Genomic DNA, 18,454 nt, shown 5'->3' on the forward strand with positions numbered 1-18,454 from the left:
TATTTTCATTCGATTGGTTTGTAAGATAGACTTCGTTGACAACAAAAATTAACGTACTCAGAGTTATTCAGCATTATGTTACCCACGTGACCAAAACAAATATGGCCGATTCGCTAGTTTAACAACAACATTTGCGTTAATATAATTTAGATTGAATTTCAAAAATAAAAATTATAATATTTACCCACATGAAGTCAAAAAATAATTGTAATTGTAGAATTCAAAAACTGGATGGAAACATTTTCTATTCGACTGGTCGTTTTCATTAAGTAGGATTTTACGACTGCGCTGGTGGGCTGGTTTAAAGAAGAACGAAAAGTCGAATACGGCCAATGAATAGGATAAATAAAACAAAATTGATGGGCTAGGAGTCTCACTTTGAAAAAAAAAAGAAAAGAAAGAAGTGGAAGGCTGTTTCAACATCACAGGGTTCTAATGGAGAATGACTTTCCCTAATAGTTTCAGATTAGAGTGAATGGAATTTAAAGTTTCTGGTTTAAATTATGAAAAGCTTGAACTTGTGAATACACTTGCCAGGGAATTGAAATACTTGAAGTCATCATTGGTCTCAGGATTCAGTGTCATATAAATTTTAAGTAAAAAGAATAAATTTCAAATATATTTTAATTTTTGTAGAAATGTGTGCAATTTCATCTGGATTAAATAATATAGTATTTTGTTTATATTTTTGAAGAGATTTGTATTTGCACTACATTTTCATGATTTTGTATACTATAGTACAGTATCATTGAATATTTCTAGCGTAGCTGATTAAAGGTAATGTGTCAATGAATTATGATTTACCTTGTATAGTACAGTATGTTAATACAATGATAACAAAATCAATTGGTGTTTACTGCCTTTACCCATAATGCTTTGCAGATACCAGACGACCTATTGGCAGTTTTACTGAAAAAGGTTATTCATTTTTTTTCACCGTTTTCAAGACAAGTACGAAACATGAAAAGAATATACTGTGCATAATTAAATGATGGAAACTTGGAAATAATACTGTATTTAATAAAATGATGGTTCAGCTGCCCGTATTCGGTAGAATGGATGTTGTTCAAGTTGTGTCTGAATACCTACAATACAGTAACACATAAAACATGTGGGTTAAATTACCAATTCTTGTTATTATGTCTTGATTAATGATTAATCATTGTCATTCAGTCATCACTGAAAAGGAAGCTGCAAGGATAATGATGTTTATGAATGTTCTATGTTTGTCCATGATTCATTAATGCTTGAACCAGATTAGCTGTGTAGGCCTATCCTACAGTATTCATTAAAGCATACATAAGCAATTTTAATTGAAAATCAATTAAAATCTCCCTCAAGTCATACCATAGCATGTGTTTTGTACCCTCTTGAAAATGATAAAAATAAAATGAATAATCTTTAAAATATTTTTACAATACACAGATTTTACATTTTAAGTACATATTTTAAAACTTATGATCTATAAATGTGTTAGTTTGTAATTTTAAGCTTTTTTATAATTATTTCTATTTATTATTTTGATTTTATTTGTCCATTTCAACATTTGTTAAGTGCATTGAAGAGTTTGTTTTAATTAAAAATGTGCTAGTAATACTATTATTATTATTATATTAAATCTATGAATTAAAACCTTTACATTACAGTACATATAAAAATGCTATGGTAGTTTGATATTAATAAAAATATTTCATTTATCCATTTCATATTTTATGAGAATATTATGTCTTGGGTTCAAATTCAGTATATACTTTGGCCTCATAATTTAATTTGTAGAGCTTGGGCTTAAATTATGATGGGACAATACATTTTCCCTCATACCACCATATACAATTTTAAGTAGTACAGGTGTTAATGTTTAATGAGCCCAGGTGCTAAAGTACATACCATGGAGACTTAAGTATCTATTGACTTGTGAGTGAAGTGGCATTAATCACATCTATTTTTCATATTTTTCAAATTTTCACATTCTTCATAAATACTGTACATTTGATTCAAATAGTATGAATGTCACTCCACAAAGCCATTTTATTCTACATTTCAATTTTATTTAAGCACCATCAGGAATTATGATGACATTTGATTTACTTGGTTAGATGTTTTTACAATGTGAGTTTGCATCAGCAAAATATCATAGGATTGACGTATTATCGTACACTATGTTCCGAAATATTAACGAAGGAAATTTGCAAGTGATTCGGATGGGAATCGGTATGATAATACGTCAGGTAGGGCAAAACATCACTCCTAGATTATTTTAGTTATTGTTGTTATCATTTATAGTTATTTTATTTCAATTGTACCTCATTCTCACTGGTCAGTATAAGGGGTCCCAAGTTAGAAATAGTTTATTCTAGGAGATCTGGTTAATTTCCTTTTGCTGCAAGGCAAGACTTTTTTTCTACCTTGTTTCGCAAACATATTTTTTTAAAGATCGTCAGAGGAGATTCCTGAAAGACTCGGGAGAGACTTAGGACCCCAGTAATCTGATTGGTTGTAATATATTTGCGTTTTCTATGTAGGGATAACTCACGAAAGTCTGAAGAAGACTTTATTTTTCCAGTGAGTTCCTTCTGGTGGTGATTGGGCTGTATACCGAGAGACAATCCCCTACTCTTTTTCCAAGAGCGTACTGCATTCTTTAAGGTGCACATGGGCCATAATGCACATGGGACCAACAACTTAAACGTCCCATCTAAAAGACGGTGTGCTATCGTAATTTGTATTTCAGCCCTTCAGCCGAAAAACAAGGAGAGAAGCAATGGGAATTGAACTGAGGACCAAGAGATCTCCACAGTTCAGCATGCACACAGTGGCTACCACCAGTTTTGAGCTAAGCTGCTCTTTCTGAACAGAACTGTAAAGTTTGAGAATATTTTCCTGTCTCAAGTAAATTCCTCTATTCATCTTAGAGCAATAAGAATTGTAATATTTTGCCGATGAATTATGCAATCTTCAAAACATTGAGTTCTTTCTCCAGGTGAAATATCAATATCATCATGTGATGTAATATTATTTAGTTTCAAATTTTCTGCCATCAAGCTAAGGAATGAATAGAAGGAAATATGTATATATAAATATAGAAACACTTTTTGTTTTCTAAATTACAGTAAACAAAATAGTGAATACTTGTTTGTAAAAAAACAGTGAAACCAAATGCTATTTTTATGGAAAGATTAGACAATAACTCGTCAGTTTCTGTAATTGAAATATGGTATTGCAGTAATAGCAACAAAAATTGTCAAAAATGATTGTAAAGATAACAATAAAAGAACAGTGCAATGCAACATATATTTTACTATTTAAAAACTGTTGCATTTTCCTGGTAATAAGATATTATTTTGAAAGTACAGTAGATATTTCGACACAGTAGGATGCTAATATTGTAAATGTTTTTATTATGAAAAAAAGTATGTTTTACTATACTGTCTGTGTAGATCTAAGACTGCAATTCAGTTTGTATTAAGTTTTTACCTTGTAATTAATAGTAACAAGTTCTCGTAATCTTGAAATCTCTAATGAGGGCAGTATAAGGGAGTAGCGTATAATGGCCCTACCTGCTGCCCATACAAAAAAGATCAATTAAATTCAGTTTCCGGAGAAAAAAAATTGATGTGTTGTAGAACTGATTTTTCTAAGGCAAAAAATAGTTGCTTGACGAAAAACTGGGGAACGGTGCATAAGAGACATATTTTTGAATATTTAAGAACTGCAGGAAAAAGGGCGTAACTGCCCTTTTATACACCTTTTTCTCCCAGTTTTTAAATATTCAAATATCTGTATCTCATTCACTTTTCCCCAGTTTTCCATCAAACATTTTTTTTTGTCTTTGAAAAATCAGTTCTACAACATATCAAAAATTTGTTTTCCTCCACAGCCAGATTTAATCAGCTCAGCTGGCCCTCATCGGAGCTAAAAAAAAAGCTCAAAAAAGATTTATTAATCAATCAGCACGCAGCCCGCCCTCATCAGAGCTCAAAAAAGGTCATTAATCCATCAACCGGGTATTACTAGAGCTCCTCATCGGAGCTAAGAATGGAAACATATTTTCAGCAATAAACAAGAATGTTTACTACTGCACCTATCGGGACCACAGCATACAGCTTAAGGGGGTGGTTCTGCAAGCTTACGTATAAACGATATGCACTCAGCGGTGGTGCCAGCGGGTGCAGGGGGAAATTTGTGGCGCCACCGCTGGATGCATTTCCGCAACCAAGCATTCAGTTTGCCATACAATCGGCCGATGAATTCATCTTCGCTCTCTTTGAATGTTTGACAGCACAACGCCGTCTATGGCAGGCTGAGCGCATCATTGCGATGTAATCTCCATGACAACTTTCGGTTTATGCCCAGCCGTTAACTGCGGTGGTAGAATTTTCCTATTATTTTGATCCTTTGAAATGAACTGCAGTATTAATGTCTTAAATGACAGACAGTGTCTATAACTTAATTTTTTTTTGGTAGGGTAGTCATTAACAGAGTACAGTAGACTAAATTTAAGAGTTTATTTTCTTTAAAGGCTTTGGAAAAAACAGGAGTTGTTGACCCAGAGGTGACACAAGAACCAGTGAGTTTATTCAGCGGTCAAAGTTCATATTTAATGCAAATTAAGCTCCTTCCAAATTCCTTGCATGCTTTTATTGAGTAGTACTTAAGTCAATTTTTAAAAGTCACTCAGCAGATTTGATCGAATCAAAAGCTAGTGAAAATTCTTTCTACAACTCGGTGCATGTTTTCTTGGCATGTTCTAATCACTTTATATAAGAATTGACCCTGACTTTTGGTAAAAATATGCAGGCCCCAATGTAGAAAAGTATAAGAAATTGGATAAAATTATAATAAATACTGTTATGAATGTTTGAAATTGGATGGAGTTGAATTTAAGTGATATGAAATTTGGTAACAGTCACACAAGGAAATGCATATTCTTATTTTCTGAAGTGGAAAGAGTATTACCATTTACTGCTTGTTGAAACTAATGTCGACACTATAACATCAGCAAAACCATAGACGTATATTTTAATCAACCAATCAAATTGCTTCATTGGAAGTCAAACATTTTGTGCAATTCTACTCACGTATTCGCTTTAGCTAGGTAAACACTATCAGATATGTCTGTGAGACCGAATATACAATGTATGATCAGACATGGGGATAAAGTAGGGCAGTGTCCTTCTTACAGCCATGGTCAAACATACAGTTTGTTTGGTTGGGGTATGTCTGAAGATGAACATACACTGTCAGATCTAAATCACCAGGCATAGGTGCTTTTTTGCATGATGCGCTATACAAATCCAACTATTATTATTATTATTATTATTATTATTATTATTATTATTATTATTATTATTATTATTATTATTATTATTTCAGTGCTTGTTGAGAATCTGGCAGACAGAAATCTGAAAGTGTATATCTAGCCTTTGATATTCATTTCATAGATACAAACCCAAGTTTTAGTGTGGTGAACTACTGTACATTTGAGTTTTAATGCATTCTGTAAAACATTTATGTTATGCTCAAGAAAGCCAAGTGTTCAATGTTAGAAAAAAAATATAGGATTTGTGCCTTTTGATAACTTTATCCTGCTTTCTAGCAATGTGTGTGCATTGAGGAACTATAATTGCTGTTCAAGGAACAATGAACTGTATAGTTAACTCAAATATAATCATTTAATTGCTAATGTCTATATTAAAAAATACTGTACACTTTAATAACAAAAACGTACTAACTGCAGTGTTTGGTAATTATATGGTGTGTACTCACTGGCTCCTAACATGAAGCAAAAATTGGCAAATGATATTCATGTGGTGTTGCTATGGTAACTGATCAATAAACCTTTAACAATTCAAAGTGCATACCTGTGTGGTAGGATGACATACCTGTGCACTAGGAATTTACATTAATTTCTAAGAATACTGCTTTATTGTTTCTAATTCATAGTTTGCGATATTTAAAAAGTCCGTTGTGTTTCTAATTAAATTGAATTCCTGTATTTTTTATTATTGATAAATTATGCTATTAATTGATTACTGTATTAATCCAATTTTATGTTCGGTTATACTGATGTTGCTTATTCACAATAATTGTATACAGCAATAATTTATATTTTTTTAGAGCATACATTTATTTGTATTTTTTATTATGGTTCACCTAACCAGAATAAATTTAATCTAAGGCGCAAAATTACCTTGACATAGGCTTACTTTAATCAGCAAACAAACTGATATCTATGCAGTTACAATATGTTGCATTATGGCTAACAATTGGCATGGAGCTCCTGGATGTTTACAATAATCGGTAGACATCATAGGGAGGTTTCCCAAGCTTACGAAAACAGATACGACTACGGCATCAAATGTTTAGTCAATTCATCTCCTACAGTAGCATCTGTCACAACGTACTCCATCCATGTCTTTTACACGAATCAACGATCATATTCAGCACTTATAATGTATTTTCAAAAATGTTTTAGGGACAAATGACTATGATGAAGATGACGTACAGTATTTGTAATGTCGTTTTTGTAAGGTTGTGAAAGCTCCCTAATGATAAATTCTTAAAGTAAATAAAATGATGAGCAGAAAGAGCCACTTTAATTCACAATTCAAGTATCTGTTACAATGACTCATTCGGAGACAACATTACCATCACGATGTTTACTCATGTGTATCTACAGAATCCATTTTCTATTGAATGCTACCATATCATTAGACCATAGTATTATCAATATTAGCAATCTTAAAACATCATCACCTTTAATATTGCCATCATCGTTGCTTTTAAATATCAATAAATATCATTTATCATCGTCCTCATGATTAATTTAACATCATTGTTTATCATTGATCATAGTCATTACGATGGTAATCATGCTCATCAATTATCAACAGCAATAATATTCTTCACCTTTAATCATCATTATCATCACAATCATCAATATTATCAGTATCATTGTCATCATCATCATCATCATCATCATCGTCGTCATCATCATCGTCACAAAATATTACGATGGTAATCATCCTCATCCATTATCAACAGGAATAATATTAACTACTTCATCATCATCATCATCAAAATAAAGATTAATTTATATCATGATTAAAATCATCATCCTGCTCTTCAAATTTTATCAATAACTACATTAACTTCATGGTCACTTTTATTATCATCACCATCACCGCCATAATGTAACATCACCATCATCATCACCACCACTACCAATATCAAAGTCTCGCTATAAAGTTTAAGTTATAATTATTAGTGTAATGTGTTGGCATAGGATATGAACGAAATAAAACAAATTATAGCAATAAGCAATAGCAATAACCACTTTTACGGTATGCTCTTTTTTGCACTCGGGCATGTGAATAACCTTTTTTACAAACGCTTTAATTATGACATAGCATTTTCTCATTATTTTCACAACCTATCAGGTATTGTATTAGCATAAGTTGCACATAACACAATTCAATTATTAACGGCATGGTGTTTTAGGGTGAAATAATAGGTGAATGCTGACCTAGAGTATCTGCAGAAAAGAATTTAATCATTTTTTCTTTACCAGTGGAATAATCTCCATTTACAGCAATCAGCTACTGTGCACATCTGACTCTCAATCAAGAGTTTACGATGCACTGTTTCTCTCATAATTTTCATCAAAATATGTAAAGATAATAATTTTCATTATTATTATTATTATTATTATTATTATTATTTATGTTATTGTTAGTATTTAATTGTTACTATTTTTTTATTTATATTTATTATTTTAAAATTATATTAGTGTTATTTTGTTCTGATTATTATTAATGATGTTATTAATAATTATAATTGTTTATTGTGGTTTTTTATTATAAATTCCTATTATTTATATTTTTATTTTATTGTGATTATTTTAATGATGATTACTAGGTACTGTTATAGCATCATCATCATTATAATTGCTTTTAATATGTAATGGCCTTTCTAATAACAGATGGAGCTCGTGTAATCATAATTCAATATGAATTTATTGTGGAATGTATTCAGTAGAAGAATGGTGATATTGTTTGCTTATAGCATATGTTAATATTTTGTGGTTATTTACTGTTTATAGCCATTGGTTAAGCATTCGGTGTCGGTCTCATCATATGCATCAACTGCTAGCCCGTCAACGTCCAGGAGGGAAAGTATAGACTCGACAGATCAGGACACAATGAGGGTAATGTATATTTGATAATAATTATAATTTAATATAAGCGGAGTCTAGACAGACATAATTTATCACATTCCACCGTTTGTTTCATTTATTTTATTTATAATTAGTACAAATAATATTCAAATGGAAGAGATTCATATACATATACAGTACACATAAACATAACCTAAGCAAGGAAATATCAGCTCTTTTCATTGGAGGTCTATAAAAATTACAATGATAAAATCCTTTCACAATTTATTTCATCTTTATGTATAATAAATGAATTTCTTTCATCGTAAAATTCTAAGGTTGCTACTCTTTAACCTTAATCTTTCTTGTATTTTCAACATGCTATTTATTATTGTATTTGGGTATAAAACACCGAATACAATACAGCACAATGACTGAATTCTTTGCATTAACGTTTCAAAATTACATAAAAAACTAGAAAGCTACTGCACATGGAATTATCTAGGACTTCAATAGGCATATGTCAAACATAGTGTACATTGCCTATTATAGCTCTATGATTCTTAATACATTAGTATGTATAAACCATATTATCATGAATCAATTCATTCCAAAACCCAATCACAGGGGTGAAGAGCTTGGATGTTTACATTTCAAACAACCATGCTAGAGTTAACAATAATGTAGGCTCACCAGGGGTGTAGGCCGGTTTCATCCCGGGATGGGGGAGGGGATAACATACAATGAAATCTTAGTGATCATTTTGACTATATTAACTCATTTTTAATAGAACTAATTTACTGTCATGGCCATCTTCCACAAACCTGCCCCCCAGCCTGTGACATGAGAGAAGGTTTTTTAAGTCCTAATGTTACTTGTTTGTTGATAGGTAACAATATCTGAATTAGAGGAGAAATATAAGAAAGCTATGATGGCAAATGCTCAAATGGACAATGAAAAAGCAGCCTTGGTTGCCGAGGTTGACATACTTAAGGATACACTTGAAGAGCAGGAAGAAATGATGTACGAAATTCAGAGGGAAGCCAGAGAAAAACATAGGGTATGTACTTTCATTATTTTGTTGGGTGTTTCAAGCAAAACAAAACACATCTTGCAAATTTGTGACACTGTCATTAGTGAAGTTCATACCTAATTACAGATATGTAATGATATTACTAGTAATGATAATAACTAACTTCAGAAATAAATAAATGAAAATTTGTGATGTAAAAAGCTGTTTGTCTTCATTTGTATTGTTTTTTTTTTTTAGTTTATTTTTTATTCAGCCTTTCCAATTTTCTACCACATATCTTTCAAAAAACCATCTCAAATGCTTCCGATGTCCATATTTCAATTTTCTATGTCTAAGTCTCTGAAGTATTAAATATATACCTTTCTTTCTTTCTTTATTCATTCAATTTCTGTGCCTTAAACTTACATACACAAAAGAATAATGTCATGCAGAAGACATTCTACTATTTTTTCAACATTAACTTTTTTTTGTCAAAAAGACTCATCTACCCTCAGTATTTTTTGACATTTTTTATTATGTTATAAAAAAAAACATAGCCTATAATGTTTAATTCTTTGTTTTCTTTTCTTATTGTTTATAGGATTTAGAGTTTAAAAAAAGAGAGGCAGCCGGGTTACATAATGAAGTATCAATTCTTAGAGAAATGTTAGAACAAAGAGACAAACTAATTGAGGTAGTGTTATAAACTTGGTTTTATTCTGCACATTATAGTTACTATAAATATTATTTTATTTCCTTATAGGCTTTATAGGCCATTATTAAGAGGCTAAGGAAGTGACTTCTTTCTAGTTGTAAACAAATACCCGGCCATTAGGATCCTGGTATTGGAAGGCAACCAGGCTACAGCTCAACTCTTTTTTTATATGAATCGCAAAAGAAGTGGGCTTCTCTCTGGCTGTAAACAAATATTCTGTCGTTAGTACCCAAGTATTGGAAGGCAGTTTTAACAACCAGCGATGCAGTTTTAACAGCCAGACTACTACTACTCTTTTTTATATGAATTGCTAGGAAGTGGTCTTCTTTCTAGCTGAAAACAAATATTCTGTCATTAGTACCCTAGTATTGGAAGGCAGTTTTAACAACCAGGCATGCAGTTTTATCAGCCAGGCTACAGGTCTACTCCTTGTGTTCAGCATTATTAATATTAATAATAAGAGTCAAGTTTTATGTGATAAATTCCTGTGATTTACCCATGTATGGGTGTGATACAGCAGCATCATTCCCACACATTGTCACAGTCATTTGTCACCTGAAACTTCATAGTCTAAAGCCAGATTCCAGAGGAAACATTTTTTTTTTATATGTTGTATTTGTTTTAAATTTAAAGATCTGTCCAGACTATCAAAGTTTATTTGAAGAAAAATAAAACCCTGTTGTATGCCCATATATAGTCATGATGTGCCTATATATGGTCATGATGTGATGTCATCATGATCACATTTAGGCATGTCACATGTTTTTGTCAGATAAAATTTGATAGTCTGGCCAGAGCTTTAGATAATGAGGGGGTAGTAGATAAAAAACCTGGGTTAATAAATGGTTAATAGATACAAATTTTTTAATATAGAAAAACTGTATCTTATTAATCATTCCTGTTTTTTTTCATCAAATACCCTTTCTATTTCTATAGAAAAATCAGTTGTATAACAAATCATTGTTTTTTCCCCTGGCTGGCTTTTACATCAGACATTTTCTTTGACAATAGAATGCACATTCGTGTTGATGAGTAAAGATATAAATCTTGATTCTGAATTTGCTTTACCCAGGAACATGGTCTGATATTAGTAGGAGAAAATGGAGAAGGAAATGAAAAAGAACTAAAAGACAAAGTAGGAGCAATAGTTGTAGTGTCACCTGAAGCAGCGGAGATGTTGGAAATGGTTGGCGAAGGCCCTCTGGATGTACGGCTCAAAAAGTTTGTGGAGGAGAAAAAAGAATTACTTGAAGAGGTAATAAAGAAAATAAGACATTTGTAAATGTACTTACAAAACAATAATGTATTACAAAGAGAATTATGTGCTTATGAGTTCTCTTCTCTCACTCCTGTACAAGCTTGACTGACTAAACCCACCACAGGAATAAAATTAATTCAGATTTTGGATCATTTTGTTGTGATCAAGGTGCAGTTATTAATTTCTGTGTTACATTGTTGATAATTTAAAGGTAAAGGTAACGGTAGCAGAATAAGCCATAACTTGCAGTGTCATTGTGCTGAATTGCGTATGGGCTTGGTCCGTGACTACCTAACATCCCTAAAGAGGCACTTAGGTACATGTTCACATCATTCCATAACGACAGGGGCTAAAATGAAGCATAACATCGGGGTAACCCCCCTACTCTTCCGAAAGATGCAATGGGTTCTTCAAAGTGCACACGAGCCAAATGTATACACTGGGCCTCCATTATAAGTCTTTATCTAAGAAGACTTGGTTCTGTCTCTTATACACATCTAGATGTGTATAAGAGACAGCTAGTTTACTGAATACTTATTTTATTTTTTATTAAATTTCAGATTAGAATACTTAAAATTGACTTAGAAAATGAAAGAGATAAATTAGCGGTGGCGGAGAGGAGAAGAACGGCGCAGGCGCCATTACTAAATGGTCCGGAAATGAATGTCTATGATATACAAAGTAAGAAGCAAATGTATTATTATTATTATTATTATTGTTATTATTATTATTATTATTGTTATTATTATTATTATTATTATTATTTATATAATAATTAATGTAATTCGCAAATAATGTTTTTATTTCTTATAGGAGAAGCCAGCAAGCAGGTGAATGAAATGAAATATAAACTTCAAAATGCGGAACAGGAACTCACAAACCTTGAAGCGATTGTAAGTTTCCCAATTACAGTACTTCATTTTTTTCCTTTTTCCAAATAAGCGCCGCTTTTGAATAAGTGTCGCTCTTGAATAAGCGCCCTGCTAAACCTAATTTTTTTAGCTAAGCATCGCTCTCGAATAAGCGCTGCAGTGCTTAATCTAAAGCATATATTACCCTGTGTGTAATGAAACACTGAGAAACAGGGTTTAAATACAATTATACAGTGTATACATTGTAAATAACACAATGAAGACACAAGCATTTCTTCATAAACGTTTATTTACGATGACGTAGGACCTACTATAAGCCTACTGAATTACGGATAGATAACATGGGAACGGGCATGGAAAGCGCCACACTAATATTTTGTATAAGTGCCGCTCTCGAATAGGTGCTGCTCTCGAATACGCGCAGTACTGAAGCCTCAAAAAATGTTAAAAGCGCCGCAGCACTTATTCAAGCATTTACAGTACCTGCTCTTACAAAGTATGGGATTTATCTTTCAATGTTTGAGAGTAGCATAGCTAAAGTCAGTTAAAACTAGTGGTAGGCACAGTGTGGAAGCTGAACCATGGAGATCCATTGTTAATCTTTGGTGTGCGGTTAAATTTGCTGCACTTCCTCTTTCGTTGTGTTTCAGCTGGAGGGCTAAAATGCATGACAAATTAATATTTTTTTTCTTTCATGATTAAATATATAATGTTGAAAATAATCTTAATGCCCATGTTGCAATGTTGCAGTTCCAATTTCATTTAAGAAAAGATATTGTGTATGGCAAAGTCTAGAAAACCCACAAATGATTTGCTTTTTTATTCTAATAAACAATTAACTTTATCAACTTTTAATGAAACACAAAAGAAAACAATTCAGTTTTTGCTGATTTACAAGCATTTGACTACAGAAGTCTCTAAATCTAAATCTTGGAGGCTAGACCTACACTATCGAGGATTAAGGAATGGTATTATCTATATAACAATCTATAATATATAAAAGTATAAGATGTATACATTTTTTAATATGTGATTTGTATGTTTACTATTATCTAGATATGGTATTGTACTGTCAAAACTTTAATTTATGATTCTTTTTTTTTTTTAATCAGAATTCTCGATTAGAGGGTCAAGTTAAACGTTACAAACAAGCTGCTGAAACAGCAGAACAGTCAGAAGAAGAAATGAAATTAGATAAAAGGAAACTCATAAGAGAGGTAAGACAACAAAATAAGCAATCTCATTCTTATTTATAATTAATTTCTTTATTGGTTTATTTAGGCATTCAAAAGAGATATGTTCAGTTATAATGTTGAGCTGCGTTCTACTAGAAATGGTCACCGAGTAGCAAGAAGGCAATAGACAGACAATTGGTGGATGAGCATGTAGAGAGTTGAAAAAACCCAACCATGTATAGTTTGGGTGGCTAATTTTAAGGATTAGGCTCTTAAGGTTCAGTTTTTTGAAGTATGTGTTCAACCAATATTAGTGCTTTTGAAGTCTACCATTATAAAAAAAGAAATTCATTATTATTGCCTCATAATACACATTAAATTTCAGATTCAAATTCCAGTACTGTATTTCAGTTAATTATAATTCTGTTATTATTTAATTTTTTAATAAAAGAAATAACAGGAAAAATAATGTACAGAAATAGAGTACATTCTTGAAGGGTGCTGTTTGTTGCCACTCTGATGAAAAAACAAATCCAGTAGGCCTATATTTAATAAATAATAATAATAATAATAATAATAATAATAATAAAAAATAACAATAATGAACAAGAATCATTTGTTAACAATAATATTTGCTTTATGTGTCAATGAGTCATGTATATTTAAACTTAACTCATATTTCTTGTTTATTTTTTCTAGAACCGTTCTCTAAAAGATCAAGTTGAAGAATTAGAAACAGAAAAAGGACACTTGAAGAAACGGTTAGAAAAAGTTCGACAAGGCAGAATCACCAGTACTAAAATAGCAGAGGTGTAGATGTCATTAGTTTAACCAAAATAAATTGGCTAATTAGTACTTAAGGTAATTTGAGTCCAAGCAATTTTTTGTCAACAGGAAATGGCTAACAAACTAATGTACAGAGAACACATCGCTCAATTCTTGGAGAAACCAGTACAGTAGAGTAATAAGTACTGTATATCGAAATGGGGTATTTGCACTAGGTGCAGTATCAGAACGTGTCAGTGGTTTAAACTAATTTTAAATTTTAATGCTGATATGTTTATGGTAGAGGTTATGTGTTTTACTTTAAGGCCTTAAGACTTACAAAGGAGGCAAATAGTGAGCCAAGCTGTTTGCTCACTGGTCAGTTTTTCTGCCATCGTGACTGAAAGATAAGGTGGACACAAGTAGGTTTGAAAGGACTACTGCAGACCAGTAGAGCTTTGAGAATCCTAAACTGTGAAGTTATTATACGTGTGGATACAGGATGTTTCTGCCGGGGGCTTTGAAGTACCCGTCGTGGACGTATGGTGGGAAGAGTTGGAGGTGTTCCCAGTACATGGGCCATTATAGCCTCCTGAAGCTTTGGACTTTAGCCATTACAATCTCTTGTCTAAAAGATTTAATGATTGGCTTGAGATTTTTTTGGCTCCATGTAGAATGGGTGGGGGATGGGGTATGCCCTTTTTGCCTCCCATGGATTGTCAACTGTGTTATTGTAGTTCTGTGCCTAAACTGACTAATCATTTTCAAAGTATCAGTAGTAAGTTATTACTGCCCTGTCATCTATTTTATGATTGCTGTACTCAATGTTAAATTGGAAATATTAAAGATTGGAGTAACAAGGATTACATGCAATAATATATAAATAACTGTAATTATATGAATTGTAGTTTCACAGTTTTGAATTGAACTAAGAAGAATACTTTATTTCTCGAAAACTATTTCTCATCTTTATATATCACTGATAAAGTGTTTCTTTATAACAATATCAATATCATATCGATGAATTTATACAACATGAACATCATACACTCTCCACTGATTGGTTGATACTAATATTATTTTCATTTACATACATATGATTTTTAATTATAGTAAATAACAATTATAATAATAAAAAGCTATTTATTGATTATGAACCATCTAAAATCAATAATGATAAATATAATTATTTAATAGTCGATGTATGATAAACATTACCTTTCAGTGTTGATTGTTGGTTATTATTTATGTATTTATTCAATACTTATCAAAGTAATGATAATAATAATAATATTACTACTCACAATGATGTTTTTTTCATTATTTATTATAAAAGGGACTGTAACATTATTATTAGTAATCCTGCTAATTTTAAGTAACAATAAGTTAAAATAATAATTTCATGTCAGTTGGGTTGCCAACATACTTTATAAATTAAAGAAGGTTATATGGTTAAGATTAATAATTTTCATACATCATACCAATTGAATACAATATTATTTGGTCCTTGTTGCTCCATTTGTCATTGTCACAATCTTAGCACTAACTAGTATGCCTTATATATGTGAAGCGCTTTGAGGGCTTGTTCACATGACATATTACATCAGTAGAATATGGTAGTTAAAAACATGGGTATAGTTTGCACTTTTTCACAACAGATTGTTTAGTGGTTGTATGTTTGTGTTTGTTTACTCCACATGATTGTTATTTGATTAAATAGTCCAATCAAAAAGTACAAAAATAATGTTCGGTTGGTTTGAGGTGAAAGATGAAAATTAAGTTAAATACAATTTTGATGATTTTATAGTGTAAAAAAGAAGTAGATTTTTTATAATTAACAATGACATTTAAAATCTATTTCTTTTTGTAGGCAAAATATATAGAAAATAGAAAGTTGTTTTTAGATAACATTGCAGGAATTGAGAATTCCATGTGCATAAAATATTGATTGAAATATTTATTTATATTTGTTACATTTATTGAGACTTGACAATAGAACTATTAATATTGGTTTTTTATTTATTTATTTATTTTTTTCATGACGTTAAAATGTTTGTTTTTTTATGCAACTTAGTAGAAATTTGGGTAAGGTAAGTTGCTGTCCTTGTGTCCTAAATATTATTATTATTATTATTAGGTGTTGTCAGGACTAATCAAATTTTGAAAAAATTTATTTTTCTTTGTCTACTTTCAATAGATTTTACTTCTGTTAATTGGCAATTCCATTAATAAGAGAAGAGCTAAGGAAGTTTCCCCAGACATTATATGATAATTAAAATAGTTACTAAAATGTACATTTCCTAGTGAATTTATGTAAATGAGGGGTAAAGTTAAGGTTCATAGTGTATAGCAGGTTTTTACTCTAATGATTAACAAGATGAAAGGGATCAATTGCTTGTAGCTCATTCTGTATGTTATGTCCAATTTTAATCAATGAAGGAATTGCTCTGTTTAAACCCATCAAGAAATGCTGTGTATTAGAGTTAAGATTATTAAACACCCATATGGCGGCAAAACTACTGAATTACTTCGTAGAAATTATTACAATCAAACATATAATCACAGTCATATATATTTTCTCATTATACCATGGAGGATTTTTTTACCATTTCTAATTTAAATCAAACACACTCTAATAACAGTAATTTTACTTGACAAGACTTATTTATATCTTTTTGTTTTTAGAATCAGTAGAATGTTAATCTACTTTGGGTATGAAAACTTTATGCGGATTTCCATTCAAGTTAATGGATATTAAAGCACATTTGTTGAATTGGTGAAAAAAGTATGTATTTAAATTCAAGATATCAAACTGGGCCTAAAAATTATCAGTATTTGTTTAAATATAAAAAAACGTTGCTGGTGATTAATTCCTTCATTGTTAATTTTTATTTTGTTAAACATACATTTGTTGATATTGGTTTTTTTCTTTCAATTTTTAGTGTTTTTGTTTTATCCATATTTATTTTACTGTTTTGTGTTAGTATTTTTTTCAATAATAATCAGAATTGTGTACAACTTACTTTAGAGACATATGGAATAAATTAGTAGGACTATACAATAATTATTTGATTGTATAGTCGACCCCAAGAATAAGTTGACCTGGAGTGCAAGTCGATCCGGAATATAGGTCAATGCCAATCTGAGAACAAATACTAATTTTTATATGTCGATTCCTGAAAATTATTATGAGGGAGAATACTCACCATAAGGAGAACTCATATAATTGCCTTTCTAAAAACTTGTAAATTTAAGCGAGATGTTTATGTGGGAAATTTTTGATATTCACAATTTTTTTAGCTATTCGACTTTTTCCTGATGTGTAATTTAGATTAATTGAATAAAACAATTACAAAAATTAATATTCGTTATAACGAGTATCATTGATTTACAAAACTAAAAAGCGTCATGTTATATGGATCAAATGTGAAAAGAAAAAGCCTAATATTGTTTCATGTGAAAACTTATTAACATGTGCCAATGTTTGATGAAATATTCTTCCATTATTTTTATGTGAATTTGTGGTTAAAATAATGTGCTCTGTGTTGGTCTTATAAAATAGAATTGTTTTTAGTTATCTCTTTGAGCTATTATGGAACTCTGCAATTATGTTTTAGTTTCCAAGTTTTTTTAAAGGGTAGTTCTGTACATGGCATTATAATTTTATTCACTTTGATGTCCAAAAATGAATGTATGTATGTGGAAACATAGTCTAAAGTTTTTTTTTGTTCTTGTTGTTTTAAAAACACCTATCAATATACTAGGATATACTTTTTCATTTACACTTCAATTATTTTTATCAAGTTTTACCATTAATTTTTGATCAAAATGTATTGCAGTTTGTTTTTAAATTTCTTGACAGTATTGAAGTTGCTACAATGTTTTTCACTGCATATTTTTACACTCTGATGTAATCTGGAGGGCTTCCCAATTCAACCGACCAATTAGCGTCGCCAAAGGCTGTCGGCAGTAGCATGAAACAATTTCATGGAAACCAGTCGTAAGAGGCATGATGGATTGGGAAAACAGACCAGGGAGATGTAAATATTTTCATCTCCCTAAACAGACATGGTATGATACTAGCATGGAAAAAGTACTGTAGGACTCTGCTTTCTCCATGCTACTAGTAATATTTTTAATAAAAAAATAAGTCAATGTGTACATTTTAGAAGAGGCAGACAATTCATGATAAAGAATACCGATTAAATTATCTTCATTTTTTTTTCTAAAATATAAATATGATTTTCTTTTTTAATATTCAGTTATAGTATTTTATTATCACTTAAGAACTCTGTTACTATATATATTTTAGTTTCATATTTTTTTTTTTAAATGATTTCCAAAGGTAGTTCTATTTTAAGTTTAGCAACATTACTCTGCTCAGAATCATTGTATTTTGCTTGTATTAAACAAATTGTTATATAAAAATAGACTTAGGGAAATATGAATGATGTTGTTTTTCTTATCTGTCTGCAATAAAATAAATTGCAAGAAAACATGGA

At 30.9% G+C, this 18,454-nt stretch overlaps 1 protein-coding gene across 4 annotated transcripts in view; it reads left to right on the forward strand.

Moving 5' to 3' along the window:
* The window catches only part of LOC117112140 (leucine-rich repeat flightless-interacting protein 2-like), a 32,956-nt gene extending 14,502 nt beyond the window's left edge, over positions 1-18,454 (forward strand). For 3 of the 4 annotated variants that reach the window (XM_033255199.1, XM_033255201.1, XM_033255202.1), the window contains 9 exons: positions 4,520-4,567; positions 8,102-8,206; positions 9,045-9,215; positions 9,769-9,861; positions 10,955-11,137; positions 11,701-11,821; positions 11,954-12,033; positions 13,125-13,229; positions 13,887-18,454. In XM_033255199.1, coding sequence (XP_033111090.1) covers positions 4,520-4,567; positions 8,102-8,206; positions 9,045-9,215; positions 9,769-9,861; positions 10,955-11,137; positions 11,701-11,821; positions 11,954-12,033; positions 13,125-13,229; positions 13,887-14,003 — 1,023 coding nt within the window. In that variant the 3' untranslated portion in view covers positions 14,004-18,454. The remainder of the gene's footprint in view (positions 1-4,519; positions 4,568-8,101; positions 8,207-9,044; positions 9,216-9,768; positions 9,862-10,954; positions 11,138-11,700; positions 11,822-11,953; positions 12,034-13,124; positions 13,230-13,886) is intronic. The other variant, XM_033255200.1, reaches the window with a different exon arrangement.

Source organism: Anneissia japonica, unplaced genomic scaffold (assembly GCF_011630105.1).
Source record: "Anneissia japonica isolate Jap-2015-1 unplaced genomic scaffold, ASM1163010v1 scaffold2707_len876726_cov182, whole genome shotgun sequence".
Taxonomy (NCBI): Eukaryota; Metazoa; Echinodermata; class Crinoidea; order Comatulida; family Comatulidae; genus Anneissia; species Anneissia japonica.